General features: G+C 46.8%; 2 protein-coding genes across 3 annotated transcripts in view; one reads left to right on the top strand and one right to left on the bottom strand.

Annotated features, from left to right (window-relative positions):
* Positions 1 to 841: 841 nt before the first annotated feature.
* Positions 842 to 1,583, top strand: BRF2 (BRF2 general transcription factor IIIB subunit; the record flags this gene model as incomplete). The annotated part of the gene is given in 1 exon segment (XM_077484826.1): positions 842 to 1,583. A coding segment is annotated over 1 exon segment (681 nt), but the record flags the coding sequence as incomplete, so codon positions are not given.
* A 5,937-nt stretch (positions 1,584 to 7,520) lies between these two features.
* Positions 7,521 to 23,719, bottom strand: part of ADGRA2 (adhesion G protein-coupled receptor A2) — a 367,830-nt gene continuing 351,631 nt past the window's right edge. Inside the window, exons 19-20 of one of the 2 annotated variants that reach the window (XR_013276532.1) lie at positions 17,801 to 23,702; positions 7,521 to 17,738 (exon numbers count right to left, since the gene is read on the bottom strand). Coding sequence is in view for 1 of the 2 variants with exons in the window: in XM_077484825.1 (XP_077340951.1) it covers positions 22,490 to 23,702 (1,213 nt within the window). In the remaining variant the exon portion in view is untranslated. Of the gene's footprint in view, positions 23,703 to 23,719 lie in introns of both variants that reach the window. The other variant, XM_077484825.1, reaches the window with a different exon arrangement.

Here is a 23,719-nt window from a genome sequence, read left to right as displayed (position 1 = left end):
GTTCCCCATCATTGGTGTCACTAGGAGGAATAGTGCCCCATCATTGGTGTCTGTGGGAGGAATAGTGCCCCATCATTGGTGTCTGTGGGAGGAATAGTGCCCCATCATTGGTGTCTGTGGGCGGAATAGTGCCCCATCGTTGTTGTCAGTTGGAGGAATAGTGCCCCATCATTGGTGTCTGTGGGAGGAATAGTGCCCCATCGTTGTTGTCTGTGGGAGGAATAGTGCCCCATCGTTGTTGTCAGTGGGAGGAATAGTGCCCCATCATTGGTGTCAGTGGAAGGAGTAGTTCCCCATCATTGGTGTCAGTGGGAGGAATAGTGTCCCATCATTGGTGTCGGTGGGAGGAATAGTGCCCCATCATTGGTATCAGTGGGAGGAATAGTGCCCCATCATTGGTATCAGTGGGAGGAATAGTGCCCCATCATTGGTGTCAGTGGGAGGAATAGTGCCCCATCATTGGTGTCAGTGGGAGGAATAGCGCCCCATCATTGGTGTCAGTGGGAGGAATAGCGCCCCATCATTGGTGTCAGTGGGAGGAATAGCGCCCCCATCATTGGTGTCAGTGGGAGGAATAGTGCCCCATCATTGGTGTCAGTGGGAGGAATAGTGCCCCATCATTGGTGTCAGTGGGAGGAATAGTGCCCCATCATTGGTGTCAGTGGGAGGAATAGTGCCCCATCATTGGTGTCAGTGGGAGGAATAGTGCCCCATCATTGGTGTCAGTGGGAGGAATAGTGCCTTATATGAGTGGAAGGAGTAGTGCCCCCAGGGGGCGCAGTTTGGCAACCTCTGATTTTAGACTAAGGTTACATCCAGTTTCTGTAATGTTTTTCTTTGCAGTTTTCGGTTACTCCAGAACTCTCCGAACGCTCCTGAGGAATACGCAGAGAGTCTGGGCCGGGTATTAGAACGCACCCTGAAGACGGTGGAGCTGGCTGGAGAAACTTGGCTGGTCACCGGTCGTCAGCCTGTCCCTATTATCACCGCAGCGGCCTTCCTTTCCTGGAAGTCCCTCAAACCCGCACCGCGGATCTCCTGCTCATTGGCAAAGTTTTGCCAATGGTGTGAAATCGGCACCCCACCTCTGGCAGCAGATAGAAGACTGAAGGAACTTCTAGAGACATTCCTCCAGCTGGCCCAGGAGCTGCCCTGGCTGAAGATGATGTCCCTCAACAAGAAGACGGTGGTCCAGCACTTGGGTGACATCTTGAAGCACAGGACTTACCTTCTCAGGAAGGCGATGGCAGCGGCAGAGAAGTCCTCCACAGAACGAGAAGACTTGACAGCATCTGGAGAACCCAGCCTGAGCTCTGCGTTCCTCCCTCCGATCATGAAAAAACCCAAGAAACGACGTTACGACAACACCTTTACTGAAGGGCAGCCAGACGTGACCGGAGAGGAGGAAATATCGGACAGCGAGATGGAGCAGTATCTCAGGACGCCGGCTGAGATTGAGGCCATTCAGCAGTTCCAGGCCAAGCTTGGCGCATCACAGAGTCAAGGAGGAGATCCCACATAGAAGCCTATGGATAGAAGTGTTTCTTTCTTTTTTGGTGGTATTTAATCACCTTGGGGGGGGGGGGGGGGGGGGGGGGGTGGTTAGTTTTTGCTAAACAGCCACAAAAAGATAAAAAAAATTGAAATAAAAAACTTTTTTGTTTATGTTATAAAATTTTGCAAATAGATAATTTTTCTCCTTCACTGATGTGTGCTGATGAGGTAACACTGATGGGCACTGTCATGGTGGCACTGATGAGGCTTCACTGATGGGCACTACTAAGGCGGCACTGTCAAGGTGGCACTGATGAGGCTTCACTGATGGGCACGGATGAGGCTTCACTGGGCATGGATGAGGCTTCGCTGATGAGCACTGAGGTGGCACTGATGGGCACTGTCAATTTGGCACCTATGAGGCTTCACTGATGGGCACTGATGAGGCTTCACTGATGGGCACTAATGAGGCTTCACTGATGGGCACTAATGAGGCTTCACTGATGGGCACTAATGAGGCTTCACTGATGGGCACTAATGAGGCTTCACTGATGGGCACCTATGAGGCTTCACTGATGGGCACCTATGAGGCTTCACTGATGGGCACAGATGAGGCTTTACTGATGGGCACCTATGAGGCTTTACTGATGGGCACCTATGAGGCTTTACTGATGGGCACCGATGAGGCTTTACTGATGGGCACCGATGAGGCTTTACTGATGGGCACCGATGAGGCTTTACTGATGGGCACCGATGAGGCTTTACTGATGGGCACCGATGAGGCTTTACTGATGGGCACCGATGAGGCTTTACTGATGGGCACAGATGAGGCTTTACTGATGGGCACAGATGAGGCTTTACTGATGGGCACCGATGAGGCTTTACTGATGGGCACCGATGAGGCTTAACTGATGGGCGCCGATAAGGCTTCACTGATTGGCACTACCGAGGCGGCACTAATGAGGCTGCACTGATGGATACTAGTATGCTGCACTGATGATCAGTGTAAGTGTGCACTGCCACAGGATGGCCAGTTATTGGCTTTCCTTTTCCTCAGACAGTGACAGCGCTGAGGAAAGGAAATCAGTTTTTTAACGAATTTTGTTCATTTCGAAATTTTTGAATTTCCGAAATTATGAATTTCTGAATAATCGAATTGTCGAATTTCTGAAATTACAAATTCCCGAAATTATGAATTTCCGAAAATTTTAGATTTCGGAAACTCGAAATCCGAAGTTTTGGAGATTCAAAAATTTCCTAAATTAAAAAATTCTAAAATTTGGAGATTTGAAAATCCAAGAATAAGAATGAAAATCTGAAAATTTCGAAAAACCTGAAAATCTGAAATAATAACTAATTAATAATAACTATTAAATTATAGGTATTGGAATTTCCTTTCAAATTTGGCTGTTAGTGAATGTAATAAATACGAATTTATCTGAAGTCACAAATTATCTGAAATAACGAATGCTGCATCTAAACAAATGGAATGTAGAAATCTAATAATAATAAATAATAACAATAAAACCTTTTTATGATTATTTGTTCCGTTCCATTTGTTTAGATATGGCATTCGTTATTTCAGACTTTGGATAAATTCGTACTCGTTATGTTTACAAACAGCCAAATTTAAAAGGAAATTCCAACACCTATAATTTTTATTATTCTAATTTTACTGATTTTCTCTTTTTTTCAGGTTTTTGAATTTCCGATTTTTCGCAATCCGAAATGCGTAAATTCAGAAATCCGAAAATTAGAAGTTCTAAATCCCAAAATTCGGAAATTTCAGAAGTTTCCGAATTTTTGAATTTCCGAATTTTTGAATTTACGAAAAAAGTAGAAAAGGAATGAAACCGAAATGAACAAATTTTTTATCAGTGTACATGTCTAATAGTGTTCTTCCAGCTAGGGATGCACCGAATGGGTTTTTTGGTGCCGAAACCGATACCGAAAATGAAAAATACACTAGGCCGAAAACCGAAACCGATACTGAAACAGCACCGATACCGAAAATGACTGTTTTTAAAAAATATTTTTATACAGGAGGTGGTCAGAGACTGGGGACATGGTACAGGAGGTGGTCAGAGACTGGGGACATGGTACAGGAGATGGTCAGAGACTGGGGACATGGTACAGGAGGTGGTCAGAGACTGGCGGCATGGTACAGGAGGTGGTCAGAGACTGGCGACATGGTACAGGAGGTGGTCAGAGACTGGCGACATGGTACAGGAGGTGGTCAGAGACTGGGGACATGGTACAGGAGATGGTCAGAGACTGGGGACATGGTACAGGAGATGGTCAGAGACTGGGGACATGGTACAGGAGGTGGTCAGAGACTGGGGACATGGTACAGGAGGTGGTCAGAGACTGGCGACATGGTACAGGAGGTGGTCAGAGACTGGCGGCATGGTACAGGAGGTGGTCAGAGACTGGCGGCATGGTACAGGAGGTGGTCAGAGACTGGCGACATGGTACAGGAGGTGGTCAGAGACTGGCGGCATGGTACAGGAGGTGGTCAGAGACTGGCGGCATGGTACAGGAGGTGGTCAGAGACTGGCGGCATGGTACAGGAGGCATCCCCCATTGCAGGCCCCAGTGTGTCCCCCATTGCAGGCCAGTGTGTCCCCCATTGCAGGCCAGTGTGTCCCCCATTGCAGGCCAGTGTGTCCCCCATTGCAGCCAGTGTGTGCCCCATTGCAGCCAGTGTGTGCCCCATTGCAGCCAGTGTGTGCCCCATTGCAGCCAGTGTACCACTTTTGCAGCCAGTGTCCCATTGCAGCCTGTGTGTCATTTTGCAGCCAGCCTGTGCAGGGAAGAGAGCCGCCTCCGCCGCCTGTTTGATCACAGAGCCGGGAACATCACAGCTTTCATTTCAATAGCTGTGTGTTCCCGGCCGCGCGCCCGTCACACGCAGCCCCTCCCCCTTGTCCGGGCACTTTGATAGACAGATCATCCGTCCAATCCTGCGGATGATCTGTCTATCTAAGTGTCCGGACAAGGGGAGGGGCTGCGTGTACGGCGCGCGGCCGGGAACACACAGCTATTGAAATGAAAGCTGTGATGTTCCCGGCGCTATGATCAAACAGGCGGCGGAGGCGGCTCTCCTGCGCTATACACCCACCATGAGGGGCGTCACCAGGGGCGGGGGCGGAGCCCCGCCCCCACCCAGGCCACGCCCCATTTTCGGCTCCATTATCGGCCGTGTTTTTCTCTTTCGGCAAATTGCTGAAAAGGGCAATTTCGGCCGAAATTTCGGTGCATCACTACTTCCAGCCTTGGTCCACCCACACTACCCTCCTGTAATAGTGTTCTTCCAGCCCTGGTCCACCCACACTACCCTCCTGTAATAGTGTTCCTTTCAGCCTTGGTCACCCACATTACCCTCCTGTAATAGCGTTCTTCCAGCCTTGGTCTACCCACAATACCCTCCTGTAATAGCGTTCTTCCAGCCCTGGTCCACCCACACTACCCTCCTGTAATAGTGTTCTTTCAGCCTTGGTCCACCCACAATACCCTCCTGTAATAGCGTTCTTCCAGCCTTGGTCCACCCACAATACCCTCCTATCAGGGCCGTCTTTAATATGATTGGACCCTGGGCAAAAAATGTTCTTGGGCCCCCCCCCCATGCAATTTCACTCTCCATCTGCTCTGAGACATGCAATAAATAGCAGCTAGACTTCAAATCAGTTTAATGTATCAGAACAGGCAGCAATTGAGATTTGTTGCCATTGGTTTACAGCATATCATTACTGCTTACTGACTGGTTGCTAGAGGTTACAGCACACTACGGGTCACTGATTAGTTGCTAGAAGTTACAGAAATGATTTCTGCTTCTTAATCGGTTTGCTAGAGATTTACTTTATAGTATTACTGCTCACTGGTTGCTAGAGATTACAGCACATCATCTCTCACTGCAGGGGGCATGATCTACATATGAATGCCACCTTTATTTACATATCAATACAGCCGTCCGCAGCTATTTACATATGAATGCAGATTATTTACATGTAAACACAGGGTCTGCAGGTGAGTAATCTGTACACAACAATAGGACAGAGCTGGGCAGCATTAGTACCAGCACATCACACTGAGATATTGGGATTGTTGGCAAGTATGAGGCAGCTGCTTTGGGCCCCACAACAATGACAGGGCCCTTTTGCCCTGCCTTAAAGACAGCCCTGCCTCCTGTAATTGTGAGCCTTGGTCCACCCACACTACCCTCCTGTAATAGTGTTCTTCCAGTCTTGGTCCACCAGCAAACCTTCCAGTAATAGTGTTCTTCCAGCTTTGGTCCACCCCAATACCCTCCTGTAAAAGTGTTCTTCCAGCCTTGGTCCACCCACACTACTCTCCAGTAATAGTGTTCTTCCAGTCTCAGTCCACCCACAATACCCTCCTGTAATAGCGTTCTTCCAGCCATGGTCCACCCACAATACTCTCCTGTAATTGTGAGCCTTCATCCACCCACACTTCCCTCCTGTAATAGCGTCCTTCCAGCCTTGGTCCACCGGCAGTACCCTCCAGTAATAGTGTTCTTCCAGCTTTGGTCCACCCCGCAATACCCTCCTGTAATAGTGTTCTTCCAGCCTTGGTCCCCCCACAATTCCCTCCTAAACACAAAGTTCAAAGGAATAACCGCTCCAGGTGATAGCCCCGTGTTCACACCATCCTTGTGTTTCAGGAGGAAGAAGGGTGCTTGGCTCAGCAAAGGCGATAACAAGAGAAATTAAGTAGGACAGCCACACTCCGATATAATGCCTTTATTGATAAAACTTTGTCCGTACACCAACAGAGACACAGGTACAGGTTTATCAATAAAGGCATTGTATCAGAGTTGGCTGTCCTACTTGATTTCTCTTGTTATCACAATACCCTCCTGTAATTGTGAGCCTTGGTCCATCCACACTACCCTCCTGTAATAGCGTTCTTCCAGCCTTGGTCCACCTGCAATACCCTCATGTAATACTGTTCTTCCAGCCTTGGTCCATCTGTAATAGCGTTCTTCCAGCCTTGGTTCACCCACACTACCCTCCTGTAATAGCGTTCTTCCAGCCTTGGTTCACCCACACTACCCTCCTGTAATAGCGTTCTTCCAGCCTTGGTTCACCCACACTACCCTCCTGTAATAGCGTTCTTCCAGCCTTGGTTCACCCACACTACCCTCCTGTAATAGCGTTCTTCTAGCCTTGGTCCACCCGTAATACCCTCTTGTAATAGTGTTCTTCCAGCCTTGGTCCACCCGAAATACCCTCATGTAATAATGTTCTTCCAGCCTTGGTCCACCCGTAATACCCTCCTGTAATAGCGTTCTTTCAGCCTTGGTCCATCCACAATACCCTCCTGTAAAAGTGTTATTTCAGCCTTGGTTCACCGGCAATACCCTCCTTTAATAGTGCTCTTCCAGCCTTGGTCTGCCCTCAATACCCTCCTGTAATAGTGTGCTTCCAGTCTTGGTCCACCCACAATACCCTCCTGTAATAGCGTTTTTCCAGCCTTGGTCCACCCACAATACCCTTCTGTAACAGCATTCTTCCAGCCTTGGTCAACCCGCAATACCCTCCTATAATAGTGTTCTTCCAGCCTTGGTCCACCCACAATACACTCCCGTAATTGTAAGCCTCGGTCCACCCACAATACCCTCCTAAAATAGTGTTCTTCCAGCCTTGGTCCACCCACAATACCCTCCTAAAATAGTGTTCTTCCAGCCTTGGTCCCCCCGTAATACCCTCCTGTAATAGTGTTCTTCCAGCCTTGGTCCACCCTTAATACACTCCCGTAATTGTAAGCCTCGGTCCACCCACAATACCCTCCTAAAATAGTGTTCTTCCAGCCTTGGTCCACCCACAATACCCTCCTAAAATAGTGTTCTTCCAGCCTTGGTCCCCCCGTAATACCCTCCTGTAATAGTGTTCTTCCAGCCTTGGTCCACCCTTAATACCCTCCCGTTATCACAGGTATAGAGTTGGATCACTGACAACCCACGTCTCGGAGTTACTGACATCCACACTTTAGAGAAGACTTGCATCTTTGGATTTTGCAAACTTTAATATATTAAAAAAATCATTGGGTGTATTCAAATAATACAAACATACTTGGGACATGATTTCTTTGGTACAATGTAACAAAACACTATAAAAAAAAAGCACAATGGACAATACAGAAGGTGAAAACACATAAGCTTATTAAGGCAAGGAGCAATGCTGATTGTAGGGACCAACCCAAATCCTTACTGACCTTTTACAGATTTTAAGGGTAACTCCACTTTCGTGGGGAAATAAATTAGCAAATGAATTAAAAATTAATACAGCATATACAATTGCGACACAAGTCATATTGTAATTGAATTATTATTAAATATGATCTTTCCATTACAAACTGCGGCTGCTGTAATTTTATGTAAAATGCAATATGGCCACCTGGAGGCGCTCTGTACACAGATTGCAAACAGAACGCCTCCCAGAAATGTCATTTCCCGCTTGTGTGATTGGCTCACAGATTTTCCCAGAAGTCTGCACTAAGATACAAGTCAGATTTTGGGCATCCCCTGCAACAAAAATCTAATTTGGTGAGATACTCCCAAAGGGAAATCCCGTCTAAAGGGATTCAGAGCCTGCCGCTTTCCTCATTAGAACCCTGCAAGTGCAGCAGCTGATAATTATAAAGTCATTCCCATTTACATTCATTTTGCACATGGACACAGAGAAAAAGCTATTTCTTCAGAAGCACAAAAGGTAGGAATCTGCAACAAAGTTTGTTACAATCCCTGCAACGTGGGGAGGGGGAGGGGAGGTTTCTCAACAAAAGTGGAGTTACTCTTTAACAAGAAGGGAATAGATGGCTGCTATGGGTTACTACATCTGGCACCCCATCATTGATACAGTGCAGCCTTACCAATCACGGATTAGCTATTTCTAGAATTATTTACTTGTATTCTCCCCCTGTCAGTGTCAGCCTTGCGTGCCTTCTGTGTGATGTTGATGCTGAGAAGAGAAAAGAAAATGAAAGCCTTCGTTATCAATGCTCCCCTCTTCTGGAAGCCAGGATAGACTGTCAGCTCTGGGCTCAGGCAGAGAACAGCCTTCAATGAAGCTTGTACAATCTGCCAGGGAGTGAATACAAGTGAAAGCTGGAGAAATCCCTGAGAGATATGGCTGAACTATTATTTTCACAATAAAGTAAGAGTGACGATTCCGACTATTACACGTCTGTTCTCGACTGATTCTCCTAATGATCATTAGGAGGTCATAATGATCACAGTGTGATCTCTACAATGCCTCGTTCATCAAAGTATGTGAAGGGAGATCTCCAATCCTGAATTAGAACATGACATCTGGAGAGTAAATACTGGAAATTGGGTATTTTTCAGCAATGAAAGCAGTTCTTGCTTTAGTCACTCATTAAAGGCCCAATGTACTGATAGCAGCAAGTGTACAAGATGTCAGTAAAGACACGGTAAGCCATCATAATATCCTAAAATATGGGACCTCTATATACGATTTTCCTGTATACAGACATATTTAACCCAGGCTATTATTTTACCAGCATGCTGCACAGAAACCCGAAACAACCAACCAGAAATCAGCTTACATCTGTCTGCTTGCACCAAACTGATAAGGGCTGAATTAGGATCAGTTGGTGGTGGTGGGATGGATTAGGAATGGTTGGAGAGGGATGAATTAGGATCGTTGGTGGTGGGATGAATTAGGATTGGTTGGTGGTGGAATGAATTAGGATTGGTTGGTGGGAGGATGAATTAGGATTGGTTGGTGGTGGGATGAATTAGGATTGGTTGGTGGTGGAATGAATTAGGATTGGTTGGTGGGGATGAATTAGGATTGGTTGGTGGTGGAATGAATTAGGATTGGTTGGTGGGGATGAATTAGGATTGGTTGGTGGTGGAATGAATTAGGATTGGTTGGTGGTGGGATGAATTAGGATTGGTTGGTGGCGGGATGAATAAGGATTGGTTGGTGGGGGATGAACTAAGATTGGTTGGTCGGGATGAATTAGGATTGGTTGGTGGCGGGATGAATAAGGATCAGTTGGTGGGGGGTGAATTAGGATTGGTTGGTGGGGATGAATTAGGATTGGTTGGTGGTGGGATGAATTAGGATTGGTTGGTGGTAGTATGAATTAGGATTGGTTGGTGGTGGGATGATTTAGGATTGGTTGGTGGGATGAATTAGGATTGGTTGGTGGGGGGGGGGGGGGGTGAATTAGGATTGGTTGGTGGGAGATGAATTAGGATTGGTTGCTATGGAATGAATTAGGATTGGTTGGTGGTGGGATGAATAAGGATTGGTTGGTGGGGGATGAACTAAGATTGGTTGGTGGGGATGAATTAGGATTGGTTGGTGGGAATGAATTAGGACTGGTTGGTGGCGGGATGAATAAGGATCGGTTGGTGGGGGGTAAATTAGGATTGGTTGGTGGGGATGAATTAGGATTGGTTGGTGGTGGGATGATTAGGATTGGTTGGTGGTAGTATGAATTAGGATTGGTTGGTGGTGGGATGATTTAGGATTGGTTGGTGAGATGAATTAGGATTGGTTGGTGGTGGGGGGGGGGTGAATTAGGATTGGTTGGTGGGAGATGAATTAGGATTGGTTGCTATGGAATGAATTAGGATTGGTTGGTGGTGGGGTGAATTTGGATTGGTTGGTGGGATAAATTAGGATTGGTTGGTGGGGGGGTGAATTAGGTTTGGTTGGTGGGATGAATTAGGATTGGTTGGTGGTGGGGTGAATTAGAATTGGTTGGTGAGATGAATTAGGATTGGTTGGTGGGGGGATGTATTAGGATTGGTTGGTGGAATGAATTAGGATTGGTTGGTGGGGGTTGAATTAGGATTAGTTGGTGGTGGGGTGAATTAGGATTGGTTGGTGGGGGGCTGAATTAGGATTGGTTTGTGGGTGGATGAATGAGGATTGGGTGGTGGCAGGGTGAATTCGAAATGGGTGGTGAGGGTGGAATTAGAATTGGTTGGTGGGGGATGAATTAGGATCGGGTGGTGGTGTGAAGATGAATTAGGATCGGGTGGTGGTGGGTGAATTAGGATCGGGTGGTGGTGGGATGAATTAGGATCGGGTGGTGGTGGGATGAATTAGGATCGGGTGGTGGTGGGTGAATTAGGATCGGGTGGTGGTGGGTGAATTAGGATTAGGTGGTGGTGGGTGAATTAGGATTAGGTGGTGTGAACATGAATTAGGATCGGGTGGTGGTGGGATGAATTAGGATCGGGTGGTGGTGGGTGAATTAGGATCGGGTGGTGGTGGGTGAATTAGGATTAGGTGGTGGATGAATTAGGATCGGGTGGTGGTGGGTGAATTAGGATTAGGTGGTGTGAACATGAATTAGGATCGGGTGGTGGTGGGTGAATTAGGATCGGGTGGTGGTGGGTGAATTAGGATTAGGTGGTGGATGAATTAGGATCGGGTGGTGGTGGGTGAATTAGGATCGGGTGGTGGTGGGTGAATTAGGATCGGGTGGTGGTGGGTGAATTAGGATCGGGTGGTGGTGGGTGAATTAGGATCGGGTGGTGGTGGATGAATTAGGATCGGGTGGTGGTGGGTGAATTAGGATCGGGTGGTGGTGGATGAATTAGGATCGGGTGGTGGTGGGTGAATTAGGATCGGGTGGTGGTGGATGAATTAGGATCGTGTGGTGGTGGGTGAATTAGGATCGGGTGGTGGTGGATGAATTAGGATCGTGTGGTGGTGGGTGAATTAGGATCGGGTGGTGGTGGGTGAATTAGGATCGGGTGGTGGTGGGTGAATTAGGATCGGGTGGTGGTGGGTGAATTAGGATCGGGTGGTGGTGGGTGAATTAGGATCGGGTGGTGGTGGGTGAATTAGGATCGGGTGGTGGTGGGTGAATTAGGATCGGGTGGTGGTGGGTGAATTAGGATCGGGTGGTGGTGGGTGAATTAGGATCGGGTGGTGGTGGGTGAATTAGGATCGGGTGGTGGTGGGTGAATTAGGATCGGGTGGTGGTGGGTGAATTAGGATCGGGTGGTGGTGGGTGAATTAGGATCGGGTGGTGGTGTGAAGATGAATTAGGATTAGGTGGTGGGGGGTGAATTAGGATTGGCGGGATACTGGGCTGCATTGCTTTTGCATTTTTAACACTGAATACAATGTAAGGCCAACCTTTAGGAGATCGTTCTGCACGACTGTATTGCACAAATCCATTCTTAGCGCCTGTGAAGGGTTCTACATATTGGAAAGGGATAGAGATTCGATACCTATTGGAATTGTTTAGTGGGAGGTTATGGGGATAGATATGGATGTTGCATTTCTCAGGTCTGCATGCGCATCATTTTTATTGCCAGCTAGAAGCATCCAACTGAGCCACCTTTGCATGCAAGGACTTGAGTTGTGTCTCCTTACACTGTGTGCATCCATAGAAACACATAGCCCCATAGCCTAGAATGGCAAGGCACTCCCCGGGTTCTTCCCACCTCCAAGCTATCAGACTGCAATGCCCACCATTTTAACTCTTTCCTGTGAAGACTGGAAGTTCAGGGAAGCAGCACATCTCATCCGATTCATTTATTTTATGTCAGTTTTGCTCGATTTCACTGAATAGACTCTTCGTAAACGTGAATTCCCCATCAGCATAAAAGTTGTGCCGGCCAGCAGGATAGCAAGATATAGATTCTCAGACAAATGATTATAGTAATTAACATTATTTTAATAACTGCAAAATGCAACATTGTAACCCAGAGGAAGGGGCCCTAAAAGATATTTTCCGGGGTATTTCCCGGCAGGAATGTGTCGCTTCTATAGATGTCAGCTGGGCGTTATGTTGGGCATGATTGTCACACTTAAAGTAGAACTCCAACCAAAAAGAAAGAAAACAAATCCCATTAAATGTTAAAATAAATAAAAGCAGCTTTTGCTGCAATATTTGCCTTCAATCTGGTGCTGCCCCCCCCCCACCCCCCATAATTCTTCTCTACTAGATGTCCTTAATCTTCTGGGCTGAAAGATTGTCAGTATCATTTAACCCAATGCCTTTGAGCCTTGGCCTTCATGTACCAGCCCCAGCCTGTGATTGGACAGCAGAAGCAGCGCACTATTAAAGCAGAACTCCAATCTCCCAATCAACATTGATTATTTTATATTCATATGCTGCTGGGATTAGTAAATAGATATGAAAGCAGATTATATTTACTTGTTTTGAAGTTTATTTTTCATTTTTATTACATCTCTTCAGTTTCTTTCTTGGTTTCCTGCCTAGGAAAATTATGTCATACAGTGCCTTGAAAAAGTATTCATACCCCCTTGACATTCCCCACATTTTGTTACAACCAGAAACGTAAATGTATTTTATTGGGATTTTATGTGATGGACCAACACAAAGTGTCACATAATTGTGAAGTGGAAGGAAAATTATAAATGATACAAATAAATATGTGAAAAGTGTAGGTGGGGGGGGGGGGCATTTGTATTCAGCCCCCTTTACTCTGATACCCCTAACTAAAATCTAGTGGAACCAATCGCCTTCAGAAGTCACCTAATTAGTAAATGGAGTCCACCTGTGTGTAATTTAATCTCAGTATAAATACAGCTGTTCTGTGAAGCCCTCTGAGGTTTGTTAGAGAACCCTAGTGAACAAACAGCAGCATGAAGGCCAAGGAACACACCAGACAGGTCAGGGATAAAGTTGTGGAGAAGTATAAAGCAGGGTTAGGTTATTATAAATTCTCCCAAGCTTTGAAGATCTCACGGAGCTCTGTTCAATCCATCATCGGAAAATGGAAAGAGTATGGCACAACTGCAAACCTACCAAGACATGGCCGTCCACCTAAACTGACCGGGCCGGGCAAGGAGAGCATTCATCAGAGAAGAGCCAAGAGGTCCATGGTAACTCTGGAGGAGCTGCAGAGATCCACAGCTCAGGGGGGAGAATCTGTCCACAGGACAACTATTAGTCGTCTCTCCACAAATCTGCCCTTTATGGAAGAGTGACAAGAAGAAAGACATTGGAGAAAGAAAGTCATAAGAAGTCCTGTTTGTAGTTTGTGAGAAGCCATGTGGGGGAGGGGGCAGCAAACATGTGGAAGAAGGTGATCTGGTCAGAGGAGACCAAAATTCTACTTTTTGTCCTAAAAGTAAAATGCTACGTGTGGGGAAAACTAACACTGCCCATCCCCCTGAACACACCATCCCCACCGTGAAGCATGGTGGTGGCAGCATCATGTGGTGGGGATGCTTTTCTTCAGCAGGGACAGTGAAGCTGGTCAGAGTTGATGGGAAGATGGATGGAGACAAATACAGGACAATCTTAGAAGAAAACCTGTTAGCCCCCCGTACACACGGTAGGAAATTCTGACGGATAATGTCCGACTGCACCGTGTTGTTGGATAATCCGACCGTGTGTGGACTCCATCTGACTTTTTTCCGTTGGAATGTCCGACCAACAAAGTTTGAGAGCTGGATATAAAATTTTCCGACAACACGGTCCGATCGGACTTGTCTGATCGCTTGTAGAGAATTCCGATCGGACAAAGTGCCACGCATGCTCAGATCAAATTACGAGACCAAAAATATTGGCTACTAGCCGCAACGTAGTCCCGTCGCAACGAACAAACGTCATCACGTTTAGATTTTCCGACAACTTTGTCCTACCGTGTGTATGCAACACCAGTTTCAGGCCAAAATCCGTCGGAAAAAATCAGACGGATTTTGTTGGAATGTCCGACCCGTGAGTACAAGGGCCTTAGAGTCTGCAAAAGACTTGAGACCGGGATGGAGGTTCCCCTTCCAGCAGGACAACGACCCGAAACATCCAGCCAGAGCTACAATGGAATGGTTTACATCAAAGCATATTCATGTGTTAGAATGGCCCAGTCACAGTCCAGACCTAAATCCCATTGAGAATCTGTGGCAAGACTTGAAAATTGCTGATCACAGACGCTCTCCATCCAATCTGACAGAGCTTGAGATATTCTACAAAGAAGAAGAATGGGGCAGAAATGTCCTCTCTAGATGGGCAAAGCTGGTAGAGACACCCCCAAAAAGACTTGTAGAGAAAGGGGGTTCTACAAAGTATTGACTCCGGGGGGCGCCATACAAATGCCCCTCCCCCACACTTTTCACAGATTTATTTGTATCATTTATCATTTTCCTTCCACTTCACAATTATGTGACACTTTGTGTTGGTCTATCACATAAAATCCCAATAAAATACATTTACGTTTTTGGTTGTAACAAAATGACAAAATGTGGGGAATCTCAAGGGGTATGAATACCAAATCTCACAAGATGATGCCCCAGCACAATGCAGGGCCTCATGTTTTGGGCTACTTAGGATCTTGCCGGTGGTGATGAGCTCAGCTCAAATCCAAGTTCGCCTGAAAGTTACTTTTCACTGCTGGGCCAATGAGCTGCAGGCAGGAGATGTTTCACCCCACAGATATACACAAAGGGGTGGGGATGCTCATCATGACATCATTGTACATACACAGGCTTATGTTCTTATTAGGTCAATGTCATTCCTGGATTAAATTCTAGGTCATTTCTAGGCCAATGTCAGTGACCTAATATGGCCATATTAGGTCAATGGTGTCATAGGCATATCTGCCGCTTTGTATACAGTATATGCAGCTGTGGGGTGGGAAATCAGCAATGACAGCTAACTTCCAAGTCCAGTCCAAACCCAAGTTCATCCTTACTCACTGGAATGATGGTTAGGCTACTCTCACCTAGGCCCCAAGGGTCAAAGTTGGCGATAGAGTAAGCAACTTTTCTCCCACAGGTCTATTATACAGTGACCTATAAAGGGAGAGGCGCCGCTTTATGGCCAATTTTAGGTGAATCACCCATCCTTATGGAGCCTATTTTGGGGGAAAATAGACGTTCAGATTTTTGGTTCGGCAAGGCTAGCCAGCAGATAACCCAACGGTAAAATACACATTTCCCCAGAATGCTTTTCACAATAGACCATGTTCCATATTTAATGGGCCTGTGGCCACATTAGGTCAATGTAATTTCTTTGTTCAATCTTAGGTCATTGCTAGGCCAACGTCAGTGACCTAATATGGCCATCGTAAGTCATCGCCATTTCTGGGTTCAATCCTAGGTCTCTGCTAGGCCAACGTCAGTGACCTAATATGGCCATCGTAAGTCATCACCATTTCTGGGTTCAATCCTAGGTCTCTGCTAGGCCAATGTCAGTGACCTAATATGGCCATCGTAAATTCATCACCATTTCTGGGTTCAAACCTAGGTCTCTGCTAGGCCAATGTCAGTGACCTAATATGGCCATCGTAAGTCATGGCCATTTCTGGGTTCAATCCTAGGTCTCTGCTAGGCCAATGTCCGTGACCTAATATGGCCATCGTAAGTCATCGCCATTTCTGGGTTCAATCCTAGGTCTCTGCTGGGCCAATGTCCGTGACCTAATATGGCCATCGTAATTCATCGCCATTTCTGGGTTCAATCCTAGGTCTCTGCTAGGCCAACGTCAGTGACCTAATATGGCCATCGTAAGTCATCGCCATTTCTGGGTTCAATCCTAGGTCTCTGCTAGGCCAATGTCAGTGACCTAATATGGCCATCGTAAGTCATCGCCATTTTTGGGTTCAATCCTAGGTCTCTGCTAGGCCAACGTCAGTGATCTAATATGGCCACCGTAAGTCATCGCCATTTCTGGGTTCAATCCTAGGTCTCTGCTAGGCCAATGTCCGTGACCTAATATGGCCATCGTAAGTCATGGCCATTTCTGGGTTCAATCCTAGGTCTCTGCTAGGCCAATGTCAGTGACCTAATATGGCCATCGTAAATTCATCACCATTTCTGGGTTCAATCCTAGGTCTCTGCTAGGCCAATGTCAGTGACCTAATATGGCCATCGTAAGTCATGGCCATTTCTGGGTTCAATCCTAGGTCTCTGCTAGGCCAATGTCAGTGACCTAATATGGCCATCGTAAGTCATCGCCATTTCTGGGTTCAATCCTAGGTCTCTGCTGGGCCAATGTCCGTGACCTAATATGGCCATCGTAATTCATCGCCATTTCTGGGTTCAATCCTAGGTCTCTGCTAGGCCAACGTCAGTGACCTAATATGGCCATCGTAAGTCATCGCCATTTCTGGGTTCAATCCTAGGTCTCTGCTGGGCCAATGTCAGTGACCTAATATGGCCATCGTAAGTCATCGCCATTTCTGGGTTCAATCCTAGGTCTCTGCTAGACCAATGTCAGTGACCTAATATGGCCATCGTAAGTCATCGCCATTTCTGGGTTCAATCCTAGGTCTCTGCTAGGCCAATGTCAGTGACCTAATATGGCCATCGTAAGTCATCGCCATTTCTGGGTTCAATCCTAGGTCTCTGCTAGGCCAATGTCAGTGACCTAATATGGCCATCGTAAGTCATCGCCATTTTTGGGTTCAATCCTAGGTCTCTGCTAGGCCAACGTCAGTGATCTAATATGGCCATCGTAAGTCATCGCCATTTCTGGGTTCAATCCTAGGTCTCTGCTGGGCCAATGTCAGTGACCTAATATGGCCATCGTAAGTCATCACCATTTCTGGGTTCAATCCTAGGTCTCTGCTGGGCCAATGTCAGTGACCTAATATGGGTATGTGGCCATATTAAGTGCATGTCACCGACCTAAAATGTGCATTCTAGGTCAATGTCATTTGTTTGTTCAATCCTAGGTAATTTATAGGCCAATGGCATTGACCTAATATGGCCACGTGGCATCTCCATCACTTTGTATATGTGCTGATGTGGGGTGGGGAATCTCCTGTCCTGGCCCAGCAATTACAACTAATGTCTGGGTTCAGACCAAACCCAAGTTCATTCCTACTGGCCGGAAAGATGGTGATGTCCCTATAACCTAGGCCCCGATGGAGAGACAGGGTAAGTACAGTATGTGTTCTAACTTTTCTCCCAGCTGGTCTGTTATACGGTAAAATATAAGGGGGGGGGCACTTTTGGGTGAACCAACCATCCTTTCAGACCCTTTTTGTTATTTTAGACCCAGGGCCAATATCATTGACCTAATATGGACATTCTAGGGCGATGTCTTTTCTCAGTTAAATTCTAGGCCAATGTAAGTGACCTAATATGGCCATGTGGTCATATTATGTCCATGTCATTGACCTAAAATGGCCATTCTAGGTCAATATCTTTTCTTGGCTCAATCCTAGATAATTACTAGGTCAATGTCACTGACCTAATATGGACATTCTAGGTCAATGTCATTTCTAGGTTCAATTCTAGACCAATGTTAGCGACCTAATATGGACATTCTAGGTCAATGTCATTTCTAGGTTCAATTCTAGACCAATGTTAGCGACCTAATATGGCCATGTGGCCATATTATGTCCATGTCATTGACCTAAGATGGACATTCTAGACCAAATACTTTTCTGGGCTCAATCCTAGGTAATTACTAGGCCAATGTCATTGACTTAATATGTCTGAATGCATTGGCCTGGCAATGACAGACAGTTTTCGGGTTCACACCAAACCCAAGTTCATCCCTACTCGCCGGAAGTAGGGTAACACCACTCTCACCTAGGCCCCAAGGGTAAAAGAGATAGGGTAAGTACAGTATGTGTTATAACTTTTATCCCAGGTGGTTCATTATACAGTAAAATATAAAGGGGGGCACTTTTGGGTGAATCTCCCATCCTTTCAGACTGTTTTTGAGGAAAGAATTTTGTGGATTGACAAGCCAATTAACCCAAATAGTAAAATACACATTTCTAGAGAACAATTCTCATACTAAATCTAATTCCATACTTGATGGGTCCATGACCATATTAGGTCAAAGTAATTTCTGGGTTCAATGATAGGTCATTTCTACGCCAATTTTATTGACCTAATATGGCCACATGGTCATATTGGGTCAAGGTCATTGACCTAAAATGGGCATTTTAAGCCAATGTCATTTCTGGGTGAAATTATAGGTAATTAATAGGCCAATGTCATTGACCTAAAATGGACATTTTAGGGCAATATCATTGACCTAAAATGAGCATTCTAGGGCAATATCTGGGTTGAGTCCTACGTAATTTGTAGGTCAATATCATTGACTTAATACGATCATGTCACCATATTAGGCCAATAATGTCATGTGCATCACCGCCACTTTGTGTACATGTAGCTGCAGGGTGGGGAATCTCCCATCAGCAACTCTTCGGCCCAGCAATGACCACTAACTTCTGATTTCAGACCAAATCCAAGCTTGTCCCATCTTGACACAAGGATGGTAATGCCACTCTCCCCTAGGCCCCAAGGGTGAAAACTGGAGATAGGGTAGGCAGGGCCATGGATAAAAGGGTACCACCGGTCCTTTTCTATGGGTCCCAGGCCAGCCAGGGGGTAAATCAGATGTGAGCAGGTAGGGCGATCGGCGTGGCAGAGGGGGGGCAATTACTGGAACCAATGCCCTGTATGGCTCTCTCTGCAGCAGGTGAAAGCTGGTTTCTTCTCCTCTGACTCTTGTTGGCTTTCAACTGCTGCAGAGAGAGCCATACAGGGGATCGATCAGCAATTGTTCCTCCACCACAACGATCACCCTCCCTGTGCACCATACATTTATCATTCCTCCCTGCTGCCCAGGCTCACCTGTGTGCCCACCCCCGCCCCGCCACCCCCCACCACAGTGCTGCTGGCTTTGTAACCTCTCCTTCATACCAGCAGTCGTAAACACAATAGGATCCCTCAAGATGAAGAGTGGTGGAAGGGTCCAGCAAATATGTCATATTTACCAGCCCCTTCCTTTCCTGAACACAATGAGTGATCAGTACCTTATGCTGCGTACACATGACCGGACTTTCCAATGGACTAGGTCCGGCGGTCTTCCTGACGGACTTTCGGTGGAGTTCTGACGGACTTTCCAAAAACGAATGGACACACTATCACACCAAAGTCCGACAGACTCGAACGTGATGACGTACGACTGGACTAGAATAATGAAGTTCATAGCAAGATACCAATAGCTGCCCTAGCGTCGGTTTTCGTCCGTCGGACTAGCATACAGACGAACTGATTTTTTGACCCGGACTCGAGTCCTTCGGAAAGGTTTGAAACATGTTTTAAATCTAAAGTCTCTCTGATTTTTAGACAGCAAAGGTCCGATGAAGCCCCACACACGATCAAATTGTCTGGCAAATTAGTTCTGTCTGACCTAGTCCATCGAAAAGTCCGGTTGTGTGTACGCGGCATCAGTGGCGTAACTAGAACCTTCAGGGCCCCGATGCAAGAAACCATGAAGGGCCCCCCTGAACCCCAGCTAGGGCCCTTCCCTCCGAGTCTGGCGGTGGAACTCCAGGGCGTGGTCACAGGTATGACCTTTGTGAGCCCTGTAGTTCCACCACTGGTATCAGTATTTTTTTTTTATTTTTTTGGTGCCCCATTGGGGGACTGTCCCTAGGCAGGATGGGGTCCCCGTCCCCAGAAGAGATGAGGTCCTTTTCTCCAGGGCATATGAAGTTACTGCCCCCAGGTGAGAAGGGGTCCCTGTCCCCAGGGTAGGTGGGGGTCCCTGTCCCCACTTGAGAAGGGGTCCCTGTCCCCAGGGGGAGATGGAGGGGGTATGTAATGGTGTGTGGGGGATGGGGTCCTCTCACTCACCATGACCAAGCTGTTGGCTGCAAACTCATCCATGTTGGCCTGGGCTCCATCCAGTGTGCTGGAAGGGCGATCGGCATATCTCCCAGAAAGACCTTTCATCATCTGTGTATGACGGGGGAGGAGGGGGGCTGGCAGACAAGCCTGCAGTGTCCTCCGGGGGGCTCTCATAGGGCTGAACTGCATCTGTGTGCTTAAAGATTGTTTACCCGGGAGAAGTATGCAGTGCAGTGCGGGCCGGACTCGGGGGGGGGGGGGGACTCTGGCTGGGGAGAACAGACATCAGACTGAGCGGCAATGCATGGAGCAGGAGAGGGGTACTCTGAGGAGCCGGCCGAGGACACAGGTCATGCGGGGAATGCACAACTAAAGAGCAGCCAGTGCGATAGTCGAGCATGGAGCTCTGCTAGTCACCCTCCACCTCCAGCCACCCATGTGCATGGTGCACTGGTACCCCTAGCTGCCTATGCTGCTGCCGGCCATATGTAGAGGGGGCTGCATGGTGCCCCCTGCATCACAGGGCCCAGTTGCGGTTGCGACTGCTGCACCCCCTATAGTTACGCCCCTGCGCGGCATAATTGTGTTCATTCATAACTGGAGCATAGTAAACTGTGTTTATTTGGGGGGGGGGGGGGGGGGCTTGTCAGGTTGGCTGTATGGGGCTCTATGGTTTCTAACAGCAGCACTGGGGGTAGGTACATGCTCTAACATTTCTCTCCACAGGTCCCTTATACCGTGGAATATAAAGGAAGTGGGGGGGGGGGGGGTAGCTTTAAGGCCAATTTTGGGTGAATCCTCCACAATTTCAGACCCCGTTTTGTGGATTGATAAGGCTTACCTGCAGTTACCCCAACACAAAAATACACATTTCTAGAAAATGCTTCTCACACTAAATCAGGTTCCATACTCGGTGCGCCATATTGATTATTTTCAGGCTTCAAGCCTACTTTAATATTTCTATGTATGAGCTTATCGATCGTATCGCTAAAAAAAAAACAACCTTTTTTTCCCCAATTGAAGCCCACATCTTTGGCATTTTCCTGAATATAAAGCTTTAAAAAAAAGGCACATTGTATGTTTCCCCTCCCATATACACATGAAAAAAAATAAAAATAACCATTTCCGCGAATCCGACATTATTGTTTCACATTTACACGATCATCCCTCTGTGAAATCCCATGTATAACATTACACATACAACATTTCTTATATGGTATACAAACTAAAGATGCACTTCCATGCATTGACATAAAAAAAAGGTTACTAATACTGATATGGAAAATTTACACAGGTCTCCGAAAAAAGAGACCCTGATCTGTCTATACAATATACAATATAATTCCATATTTGAAAAATAGACATTTTTTTTTTCCCTCTGAAATAATAAATTTAAAAAATACATTATCACATATACCATGCAAAAAAAGTGAACTTCATGAAAAAAAAATAAAAATAAATTGTTTGCTGCGATTGTCGTCAATGATGTAAAAAAAAAAAAAGATACCGAACTTTGTGGGTCAAAAGCAGACGATCGCGATTGACAGTACCAAGTACTCTAATCCTGAGGATCTGCTTTGACAAACCAGTCAGCTGATCAACATTATAGAACGGTTCAGAACACCAACATTAATCCTCTAAAGACACATGAAAGTCAGGAATGAGGTCATAGAAGAAGAATGTGGTGGTGGGGATGGTGGGGGGGGATGGTTGGAGGAAAAAGGTGTAATGGGATGGAGTGACGGAAAAGTTCTGGATAAGTGCACAATTCCACAAATGCCTTGGACTAGAAATTCCTTTGTTCAAAAAAAAAAAAAAAAAAAAAAAGTGCTTAATGTGGAAAACAGAGAAGCTTATAAGGCACGTGTGTCTCAGATTATAAACAGACCGCCTGAGGCGCGTTTAGTCACCTGATTTAGGAAAACGAAGCTCGGGCCTTTGAGTTTTTTTTTTTATTGTTTTTTGTTTTTTGTTGTTTTTGGTACTGGAGGAGTTCAGGAATTTTTGAAAACAGCATCAGGATTATAACAAGTGTTCGACGACACGAGTCACGTGATAAGACGGATGACCGCTGTCCTCATCAAGTACGTCTTGTTCCAAAACGAATCATATGATGGATCAATCCAAGGTCCTTCAAGATGTTCTTTTTTTTTTTTTTTTTTGCGGAATAAAGATTTCCTGCTGAGACACACATTTCCTAATGCTAATCCTCAGTTCGATACTCTTGCACAATGCTGCAATCATCATGCGTTCAGTATACAATCGTACAATATGCTGATATTCCAGGTACTGTTGAGGGTCTTCAGCCATTTCCACCAACCTATCTATCATCATATGGCTGCGGAGAGCTCCTTTTTTTCCTATCCTTTGTTGGCATCTGGGTCATCATGCCATCTGTACTTAAACATCAACTACACAGTAGTTTCACTCTTCCAGAGCCCCGTTTTCATGGCGGTGGGGCTCTCCGTAGTAGCAAGATTGATGTCATACTTGCTACCCTTTAGAACACCATTTTGGTTGCCCGTATTAAGCGGAAAGGACCTCCGTTTACTCTCCCTTTCCATGCTGTTGGCTTGCTTGAGATTGTCCCGGCTGGCGCTTTTCCGCTGTGCTCTGGCAAAGTCCTGAGCCTGGTGCCCGCTGCTGTCACTCCCTTCGGATTGGGTGAGCGCCCCCTCTGGGTCCCTGGCTGCCACCTCAGTCCTGCCGTTGTTTAACGGGCTACTCTTACTGTGATAGCTCTCGGAGTGACTGTTGTGGACGCTGCCGCTCTCGCTGGAAGGCAAGTCCGAAGAGGGTCCGCGCAGCACCTTTAACCGGTGGTGCTTCCCTTCCCGGTATTGCTTAGTTCTGCTTTTATGGTTCCTGCGATTGTGCAAGTTGTTGGTGTAGCGGCTTTGGGCCATCACGCATTTGTTGTTGGCGGGCTCGCTACCTTCGCAGCTGGCCGGCTTAGGCGGGCAGTTTTCGGCTGCTTGGTTCTGCGCCACCTGCAAGTTGGTGATTTTGCAAGGTCCTGTGTTAGAGTTACTGCTGTTGCTTGGGGAAGATGACGCCTCAACGGAGTGCGTCCCATCGGGGCTACACCCGATAAAAACCGGAGGCGTGTCGTCCACGGGAGAACTGGTTTGCACGTAGGCTTGAATCGGTGTGGTTTCGGTGTACATTGGGCAGCAGGAGCGCTGAACATCCTGGCGGCGTATGCAATGGTGAATGAAAATAAACAGCCCCAGGGCCACGGCCGTCACTCCATAGAGGCAACTAAATATTATATTCAGATACCAAATTTGTGACACGGCAAAGGCTCCGAAAATCCAGAGGGTAACGTACAAGACGTGGACGATGACCAGAGACCAGAACTGCACCTCCAAGGAATAGACGGCGTCCACGTCTGGTGGGGCTGCTGAGTTGATGGTGACGGAGATGGAGGTCGAGTCGCTCAAGAGGTGGCTTATCCCGCTCTGTGACTGCTGAACGTCATTGGCTTCTCCCGGCTCCTTCTGCTCGACGGGCTGGCGCTTCAAATTGATCCCGGCACAGAGGAAGTAGATCCAGGTGATCAGGAGGATAATGGCCGCCGGAACGTAAAATGCAGCAAGACTCGGCCTCCATACCAAGCAGCAGCTGAGAGAGGAAAGCAC

This window comes from Lithobates pipiens, unplaced genomic scaffold (assembly GCF_037356315.1).
Source record: "Lithobates pipiens isolate NorthernLeopardFrog02 unplaced genomic scaffold, aLitPip1_a1.2 Scaffold_162, whole genome shotgun sequence".
Classification (NCBI taxonomy): domain Eukaryota; kingdom Metazoa; phylum Chordata; class Amphibia; order Anura; family Ranidae; genus Lithobates; species Lithobates pipiens.
Note: the sequence above shows the minus strand (reverse complement) of the source record. Positions and strands in the feature narration are given on the sequence as shown.